The sequence below is a fragment of the Chelonia mydas genome, chromosome 9 (assembly GCF_015237465.2).
Source record: "Chelonia mydas isolate rCheMyd1 chromosome 9, rCheMyd1.pri.v2, whole genome shotgun sequence".
NCBI lineage: Eukaryota > Metazoa > Chordata > Testudines > Cheloniidae > Chelonia > Chelonia mydas.
The window spans coordinates 44,311,818-44,321,944 of NC_057855.1; the positions used below are offsets into that span (position 1 = coordinate 44,311,818).

General features: G+C 43.3%; 1 protein-coding gene across 1 annotated transcript; it reads right to left on the reverse strand.

The window, feature by feature from the left end:
- Positions 1-1,538: 1,538 nt before the first annotated feature.
- GPR148 (G protein-coupled receptor 148) lies at positions 1,539-2,582 on the reverse strand. Its single transcript, XM_007064556.2, has one exon. The coding sequence runs from the start codon at positions 2,580-2,582 to the stop codon at positions 1,539-1,541; it is 1,044 nt and encodes a 347-aa protein (XP_007064618.1).
- Between the last annotated feature and the right edge of the window lie 7,545 nt (positions 2,583-10,127).

Consider the following 10,127-nt stretch of genomic DNA (forward strand, 5'->3'; position numbering starts at 1 on the left):
GTAGATGGCACCTGTCCGAAGAACTTGCAATCAAACAGACGCTGAACACACAAGTAGAGTGAACAATGTGATGGTAAACATTGTTTGTTTGTTTGTTGTGAGTTTAGTTAGAAGAGATTCAACTAAATGGAAAGAAAAGGAAATGGGAGGAGAGGGTAGGAGGGACAGGTCTGAAGTGAATAGACTGTCAAGGAGGGGGCAGGGAAAGGGAGAAGGTTGGAGCAAATAGGCAATCTGCACAGGGCAGAGGAAGTCCAGTCAAAACTATCGAAAGTTCTCTGAAGGTCCAGAAGTCCCTGCTTGGGCTGCTGCTGCTCCTAGCAGCTGGAGTCTCTGGCTGTAAAATGCTACCACGCTGCACTCTCTTTGCATTAGGGTCTACAGAACTACAGAAAGTGGAGAATCTGTATACTGATACAGAGACAAGTGACACACAGAGTGTAATCAAGGTACAGTGTTTTAAAAGCCAATCAAAAAATTGTGGTGTACATAAAATTTAAAAAGCTCAAACAATATAATCGTTTGAAATACTGGAAGCTTTTCACAGAGTTCGATAAACAGAGCTTCCCCACACTGCCCTCCAATGCTTGTCTGCTTAAGAGGAGCTGGCTTCCCTTGAGATCTGAAATACCATCCATTTATTTTATCCAGTAATCAGTCACCTGTGCACTTCTCTGATGAGAAAAGAATTAAAAGACAGACTGGCTATTGTAGAACATCATTGCACATTGATTACTGTCTGCTAGATGCTGATCCAAGACCATTCCACTTCTGTACGACATTTGATGAAAAGCCATTGTTTTGTACATTGTTAGACTTAATCCATTTGACTGATAATGCATTGACATACGAGAAGTAGCATAGGATGTCATTGAATAGAGTATTTGTCATACCCAAGGTATTTTAATGTGCTTTACAAAACAGTCAACTGGATACCAGTCTTGCAGTAACTCCTCTGAAGGTGAATGCAATAGTCATTATGCACACAGCACCAGCACAGGGTATGTCTACACTGCAATGGAAGCCCATGTTTAGTGGGACTTGAGTCAGCTGACCTGTGTTAGGAAACCCTGTGCTTGAGTGTCTACATCATATTATGTTGCAGTGTACATGTTCCCTCAGGCACACACTTGGGCACTCACTTTATTGAGGTGCAATGTTGGCCAAGCCCAAGGCCAAGGCAGCCAAGATTAGCCATTCGTCTTTGTAGCATTGGCTCTTTATTTTTAACTTTGACCCCTCCAGTACAGATGGGCAGAAATGACCTCTGTTTAATGTCTCCTCCAAAGAATGCCACTTCCAGCAATGGAGCAAGCTCTAGTTCTACATGCAGTGCACTGAGTATGGTCCCACGTTGTGGTGTAGTCAAGATGTGCAGCCTTCTGATAGTGAGAAGACAGTAGGACTACCCCAGCCACAGCAATGCCTTTGACACCTGAAAATAAAGATCTAGGTAGCTGGTGAGATGCTTACCTATTGCGAGAGAGCAAATACAGCCCCTTTCAACTTACTCTCATGTAGGTACATTCTGCCTCACTTTATGGCGATACAACAGGTGACACAAGACTAAGGCGCTTCATTCTGAAAATGAATTTGAGAGAGGACGATATCTCCCTATATCGAAGCCCATATAGATAAGGCAACAAAGCTTTTGGCAGAACAATCAGGACATTGCAGATTGTTAGAGACATCCATATTCCTGTCCGTAGTCCAATGACAGCATTGATGTAAAGTAATGTTTCCACCACAAGGGCCAGAAGTGGAGAGAAGTAAAAGAATAATATAGTGTGATGCATCAAGAATGTCACGCTAGCTCTAGAGAAAATGCTTTCCCATATGCCCGATTGTCTTGTTTTAAGATACAGGATAATATAACAACCATGTATTAAAGCCAAGCAGAGAAAGAGGACAGCAACCGAAAGCACATAACAGAGCTTCACAGCATCGTCTCCATTCAGAGTCATGACCAGTATTATTGGCACAGAGCATGTGTTCATGGGACACGGTGTGGGCTTTTGAGTCACCATCAGCACCAAGTAGATGATCCCTGGGAAAACCCCAGAAGAGAGCCATATGAGCATGATCAGTTTTTTCGTTCGTGAAGGCGGCAAAATGGCAACGTAGTGCAAAGGAAACAAAATGGCCAAAAATATATCCAGTACCATGGCAGCAGCTGTGAGCAATCCCCCGCAGTAAGTCACAGCCAGCAAAAACAGCAGAAGCACACAAGCATACTTGGGGAGTGTAAGGTTCTCACCACTGAGAACGGCGGAGAGGGTGTAGAAGATTAGGTACATCAGATCGCAAAGTAAAGTATTCCCCAGCAGCAGGTACCTTGTTTCCTGGCGGATGCTGAAGCTGGAGAAAATCACAAACAAGATGCAGGGAATTACCAGGATGGCTGCCACAAGGCAGACAACTGGTGGGATCAGGAACATTTTCATGTCTATATATGGAGGGGAGATAATCCATTCTTGCAACATGTATGTGGAAGGCTCATCCAAATCCAAGGTCCTGTTGGAATCAATCTCCCTCAGGGTTGCATTCAGAATCTTTGCAGAGGCGCAGGCTAAGAAGTTCATTTCCTTAGGATTTTTTGGAGGACTGATCAACTTGGACAAAACAAGCTCTGCGTTGAATCTAGCCTTGCAAAAGCTGATGCAGTGGACGTAATGAGCCAGGAAAAGCAAAAAACCTTTTGTAGACAACTCAATACCAGCATCCCCTGGTAAGACCCAAGGACAGATTGCTGAAATTCTGTAGTCCCCAAAGGTGCTTCCGCAAAGTGGAATATTTTCTTTTCTTTCTGCAAAAAGTAATGGTGCGTAAGGAAACAAAACAAACCTTCCCGTGCTTTAAACTTCAAACCCTCTGTGAGCTCTTTGATCAGGAAATATACGGGTTGCTTGTTATTAGCAACTGGAGTTTGTTCTCATTCTATTACCACACCAAAGAGACAGATGGACTAGAGCTTGATTAAACAGATGTGATAGTGACATTCCAAGTGTACTGATGTACTAAAGTCATAAAAGTGATCAGATGATATTTTGTATCAATTCACAGGGAACAGCACAATTGACTGATTTGAGGGGATCAGTAAAAACGTCTCTCTTAGCTCCTGTTGTAAAATAGCGTCAAGATGCATGTATTTAATGAAATCATTTTATTTATAGATGGTACACATTTTTGACTGGCAGCTCTTCAGACATGTTTTTGTTAAGCATGATACAAAGACTGCGTCCTTTTCAGTTATCACAAACTTTCAACCAGTGTGTATGGTTGATGAGATGTGTAGTTTTATAAATAAGCAGTATCACATGCTCACGTGCCATACAATATATGGACATCATTGCAGCATGCAATCCCAAAGGCCATTTGGATGCTAATTCCTGTTTGTTGTTGCCCCACAGAGCATTGTACTGCCATTTGTAGGGCAGAAGTACTATTACTGATCTCAATCTCATTTATATGGTCTCGGAGTACAATGAAAGCAGAGCATATGGCCCTTGGTTTGTGAGAAGGGAACCCCTCATGTTTCTTCCAAGAGGGCCTCACCTGGCTGAAAGAGCAAAAGCATCCACGAGGTCTGAGTGGAGTATTGTTCAGTCATCTCTCCTCTGTCAGAAAGACTGCAGCTGATAGGTGGTGTTTCAGGTTATATAGTGTAAAGTGGGGACAGGCCTGGTGGGGGCAGGCTGTCCTTTGAGCATAGAAGTTCTTCATCTCCTAAGGGAAAATTGTGTGTGTGTGTGTGTACACTGTATTTTATATACAGATGCCCTAAGTGGCAGTAAGCAGTCATAAAAAAACCCCCATGTATTGTTATGACAGGGCAAGATGTCAATGGGGATGGAAAATGTCAGAAAGAAAAGAGTGTACTTGTTTAAAATCTTGTCTTACTAGGACCCAGAGCTCAGAGAAAGGCGAGTCAGAGTCTCCTTTTCACTCAAGTGTTTGGAGACCTCCCAACTTTCGGAGAAGACTGAACAATGGGTCTCAATAAGGCAGCTTACCTTGTTACCTGACAATGAACTGTGGCAGTGCCTAGGAGCCCCAATCATGGGGCAAGATCCCATTGTGCTCTGTACAAACACAGAACAAAGACAGTTCCTGCCCCATAGAGCAGAATGGCTTCCCAGTTCAGACTGGTATGAGAGGGACTTCAGAGTGTCTAGCCACTCTGACAGGGTATAGGAAGTGAAGGTCTGGTTGTCTCTCAGCTTGAGTAAACCATAGAGCATGCAGGGAAAGAGGTGGAGTCTGGCGGCCTTAAATACACAGTCTCAACTGTCCATTTTGGGAGGAGAACTGGGAATAGCAAAGAGGATGCAGGTGGCTGGATGAGACAACTCTGGGAAGGAAAGTTAAGTGGGGAAGAGGGATTAAAATAGTTGGGGAGAGAAAAAAGCCTCCCCAGTATTATGTCTATTAGTAGGGTACATGCTACTGACTGATATGCGCTATTTATTAGGGCCATTGGTATGTTTTATTTGGACTAGTGGCCTGACTCACCACTGCCATGCAGTCATTTACACCTATGCAAAGTAGGACCAAATGGTACTAAATCAGAACGATATAATACACCTGCTCTGCACAGGCATAAGTGACTGCACAAGGTACAAGATAGGGGAGAAGCACGGTGCCTAGCTTCTCTTAAAATCTCGAATTTCCTGGTGATTCATTTTAACTCACTGTGTCTATGGTGAGCAGGGGCAACCTGAGACATTGGACTCAGTGCCCTGTGTGTGACAAGATTAAAGGGTAAAGATAAGACCTAATTAATCGTGAATGTGAAAAGAACATGGGCAATATTTAGAAAAATGGGTACCCAAATGTAGGGTTTTTAATCCACATTTAGGCACCGAGATAAGTAGCCAGTGAAAACTGCTAGCTGCTCATTGTCATCTCAGCTGCACATTTTTAGCTGATGGAAAAAACAACACAAATTTGAAATAAGTTGAGCTGTTGCACATGCACACATTTACAGGGCTGCCTTTATCAGCCTAGTGTGTCACGGGTTGATGGTACATATCACATTAAAAAAAGTTATATCTTGGGGAGTAACACCACAATATTATTACTTGTATGCAGTGTTGTTGTACCTTGTTGGTCCCAGGATATTAGAGAGACAAGGCAGGGGAGGTAGTATCTTTTATTCAACCAATTTCTGTTTGTGAGAGAGACAAGCCTCTGAGCTTGTACACAGACCTGAAGAAGAGCTCTGTGTAAAGCTTGTCTATTTTACGAACAGAAGTTGGTCCAATAAAAGATATTCCTTGCACTAACTTCTCTCTCTCCAATCTTATTACTTGACATCCAGGGCTCTAAGACCCATACACTGAAAGCCCTTATTTTCTCTGTAAATGCACAGTTCGGCCTTCTGAGCCTAGCTGGTTTTTCACCTGACCCTTGAAGACGGCATCCATATAGAGGACCTGTTCCTCTCCCCAGTGTAAAAAGCTGTATATGTTATGGGCTAGATGCTCCGCATTATCTGGCCACTTTATGCCACTCAGGTGATGCAAAGTGGCTAGAATCAGGTTGTAAAGAGCAAACAGAGTTCGTCTTGTGGAAGGGAGCTCTACTGGCTTAAATATATGCTGAGGCAGGAGGCTGATTCCACCAGACTGTCAAAGCAGGGAAGAAAAAGCGGGTGAAGGAATATTCTTTGTTGGACCAACTTCTGTTGTTGAGAGAAACAAGCTTTCGAGCTACACAGAGCTCTTCTTCAGGTCTAGGAAAGGTACTCAGAGTGTTACAGCTAAATACAAGGTGGAACAGACTGTTTAGCATAAGTAGTTAACATATATTCTAAGGGACCATTCAAGGTGAAGTGGTTCAGTAGCAACCCTGAAGTCAAAGGACAAAAAAAAAAAAAAGGAGGGTTAGTGGGTTACAGATGGTTGCAATAAGCCATATATCCAGTGTCTGTGAGAGCAAGATTTTTAATGTCAAGCAAAGTTATTAATTTAAGCTCCCAGGCTCATCTTTTGAAGGCTTTATGAACTATGAACCAAGAACCACAGAAAACCCCTGTGTGGGGTTTGAAGGACTGTTCACTTGCCAGAGCCCTTGTTGGGGTTGAGGTGATCTCCGGTAAGCTTATTAGCATGTGCGTAGGTCCTTTTATTGTTCTTAATCTGTGTTCTCTATCATGCTTTTACCTTCAGAATAAATGTGCTTGCTTAGAAAGAGCTGTGTGGTAATTTAACTGTGCGAAATTGCACTGTTTATAGGTTCTGAGGAGAAAAAGCAAAGCAGGCCTACTTATGCACTTTGACCTGCTGGGGAACTCACAGTATAAGCATGGAACAGAGCAGCTTGGAAAAATCCTGGTCAGAAAGGGGAGAGACACATGTCTCCACCCAAGATAGGTAATGGCTGGGGAACTGGAAGCCTGACAGTGGGTGCCCTCGGTGGACCATAGAGGGGGAATACAGGTGCAGTTGCCCTCATCTGTGAAAGGCTGTAGTGCTTTAACTAAACCAACGTAGTTAAAATGGCACAATTTGTGTGTTTAGACAAGGCCTAAGTTTTGCAAAATTGGGAAATAGCAAATAACTTGAACAGTGCAGATGGATTCAACACTATCAGACTCAGGTTTTAGCCCAAGTCATGTAACTCAAGTTTTAACAGGAGTCCTACAATTGCCCAGTGCATCACTGCTGGATTTTTAAAACCTTGTGTGCCTTGACATACAGGTCTGCAGATATCTTAGCTGGCACCTGAGCCTCTTTGACCATCAGTGGATTTCCTTAAGCTTAGATGTTATTGCAGTATGTTGCTTGACAGACCAAGGACACAGAGGCTCTGAAGACTGTTCCTGTAGAAGATAATGAATTTTGGAGGCTGCCTTGCCATTGTGTCTGACATGGTGTCCCAAAATACCATAAGTACCGCTTGTGATTGAATGCTCAATATTTTGTGATGCCGACCTGAATGATTCTCCCCATTTCCTGCAATCCTGGCCTCAATGTTCTAGTTATTGATTCATTTGTGTTACTCTCCGGTAAATTTAGGTTATGCAGAAGCACTTCCTATGTCTCTGCCTTGTTCAGAACAACCAGTATTAAAGATTCTTCCCCTTCTGGCTCCTATTTTACAATCTGTATTGAATTGCACACACCATTAATTACTTTATTTATTGGTAATCTTACCTGAATCTCCAGTAGAAAGCCAAGGTGAACTGTACTTTTGCATCGTTCTTGCATTTTCAAGTCAGGAGCTAATCAATAGGGTTGAATTCAGGAGGCCCATGCAAAGTAAAGTGTATGATGAGCAATACTATAATTCAAGTACTGGAGACAGTGCAGTATATTTATATGCTGTTGCCATGTAACAAGATGCTGCTACATAGAATACAAAGAGCTATCCATTATTATTCTTTGTAGTACAATAGTGCTTAGAGATCGAAGCCCTCTCGGAGATTGAAGCCCTGTTGTTCTAGGCACTGGACAAACACAAGATAGTCCCCTGCCCCAGGAACAGCTAATTTGAGTGAACGAGACAAATAAGCACTCTCTTTTCACACCTGTTCAACCAGTTTCTCAACTATGATGCAATAAATGCATCACAGTTCCAGTGTATTTTGGTTCACTGCCTAAAAATTAACACTGGTAGCACTACACTAGTTTGAATTCAAGGCTTCTGTGACTCAAGAACCCCTCAGTGCCAACTGGCAAGGGGGTTGCAAGAATGTCCTGATTCTGGTATGTAGATTCTAGTTCACCAAAGAATGTTGTGTGAGGTCTTAAAATGAAAGCCAGGATCATGCTGGTTGTTAATATCGTTGTGAAATTATGCATATAGATACTATGTAGCAGTTATGTATCTATATTGAAAATATGTTCTTAGGTTGTGTGTCACAGCAGAGGTGGAGAAACAGATTTTCTGTCAGACAAAAGAGGTTTATTCACGTTTGCATTAAGCACTGTTAAGCAACACAAGGGAGGCATATTTACATATAATGTCAGCAGAAGGATGTGAAATCAACAGGGAAGGAGGAGGATACAGGAAAAACAAGTGATGGGAAGGGGGGGAAGTGTCTGACACTCTGCCCCATATTCATCAAAGTGGTATGATTATAATATGATTATGACAAGGCTGCCTGGAGGATTCAGGGGACCTGGGGGTAATTCTGGTGGCGGAGGTCCTTCCGCTCCGGGTCTTCGGGGCACTTCGCTGAAGACATGGAGCAGAAGGACCCCCCGCCGCCGAATTGCCGCCGAAGACCCGGAGCGGAAGAAGCGGCGGCCGGCCATTCACTCCGGGTGTGTTTGGCGGCACTGAAGGACTCCCCGCCACCAAAGTACCGCCGAAAACTCTCATGGGGGCCCCTGAAAACTCTCATGGGGGCCCCTGCGGGGGCCGGGGCAAATTGCCCCACTTGCCCCCCCCCCAGGCGGCCCTGCATTATGACATAATTATGATGCATTTTGTGCAAAGTGTGTCATGTAAGGCAGTGGCTCTCAACCTTTTCAGTTTACTGTACCCCTTTCAGGAGTCTGATTTGTCTTGCGTACCCCCAAGTTTCACCTCATTTAAAAACTACTTGCTTACAAAAATCAGACATAAAATACAGAAGTGTCACAGCACACTAGTACTGAAAAATTGCTTACTTTACCATATAATAAAATAAATCAATTGGAATATAAATATTGTACTTATATTTCAGTGTTTACTATATGCAGCACTGTAAAGAAGTCATTGTATGCCATTTTAATTTGTACCAACTTCGCAAGGGCTTTTTATGTAGCCTGTTGTAAAACTAGGTAAATATCTAGATGAGTTGATGTACCCCTGGAAGACCTCTGAGTACCTCTGGTTGGGAACCACTGATGTAAGGTGTCTATGGAAAAGTTATAATTTGCTGAATATGATTATCCTAGTTGTATGTAGGTATCATTTTTGTATCTGGAGTTATGAATATTGACTGTGTATTTGTATTTCAAACCCGCTGTCATGTTGGATTATAACAGGGCCTGAAGGGGCTGACTGTGTGTCACCAGCAGAGCAGAGGGAGAGCCCAACCCAGCTGAATAGTTAGGGGGCACAGTGGTTCCAACTGCTTCCAGGATTCACCCCGGGGGTATAGCCCATCACAAGTGTTTTTTTTTAAACTATCTGAATAGGATGAATTTTGGGGATATAAGTAGATGGCAACAAAGATACCCATTATCCTGCACCTAGGAAGTAAGTGGACAGTGTGTTAATGTTCATGAAAATGTGATCTCAATGCTGCAGAGGATACCTGGGGTGAGATAAAACTTCTTTAGACAGGAGGTTAGCCTGTTAAGTTTAGTCTCTAGAAAGCATAGTACAATTTTGTTTTTATATGTAACCTGTTTTCCTCACTCGTTATCCCTTGAATCTTTGATAAACTTATGGTTGTTTTCACTATAAATATATCTCAGTGCTGGGGTATTAAGCCAAGTGGTGATCCTGAGTTGAATCCTACAAGCTGGTGTGTACACAGTTCCCCTGGGGGACAGCAGACCTGGTATTTCCGTGAGTGTTCAGTGGAGAAGGTGCTGGACACTACAGGGGAATGCTTCAAAGGGGCTTGGGAACTGGGATGCACCAATTGTTAACCTGTAAGGCACAGTAAGGGCTGGCAGAAAGCAAAGGAGAATGCATGAGTGGCTGATAAGCTGGTGGCGTCAGGGACCTGACACCCAGTTAAGCACAAGCAAGTCTCCCTCAAGGTGGAGGCAGGGGGCTAACAAAGTGACTCATGGTCCTGGGTACCCTGAGAATTACCATGACAGCTTCTGATTCAAAACATCCACACTGCCATATATCAAAATGTATTCTACATGCAGAATGAAGGAACAAACTGGACTAACATCATAATCCAGTGGTGTGAATCAGGGAAGTCACATGTTTAGTGGTTACGTGCTTAGATTGCAAGCTTTTGGGGGCGGGGCCCTTCTCTTTTATGTGTTTGTACAGTGCCTAGCGCAATGGTGCCAGGGTCTCTAGGTGCTACCGCAGTACGAGTAACAATGTTATAAGGGCCTGAGAGGCTAGTTAGTTTTGGGGGGACATTGTGAGATGACTATTATATAGGAGTGTTTGGGTGTTGGAGGGATGATTGCCTCTTTGGGCGAGGTGTATGTCAAGGGTGG

What these genes read in the sequence shown, in the direction of transcription:
- GPR148 (XM_007064556.2), bottom strand. Translation starts at nt 2,582, where the DNA reads ATGAACTTCTTAGCCTGCGCCTCTGCAAAGATTCTGAATGCAACCCTG.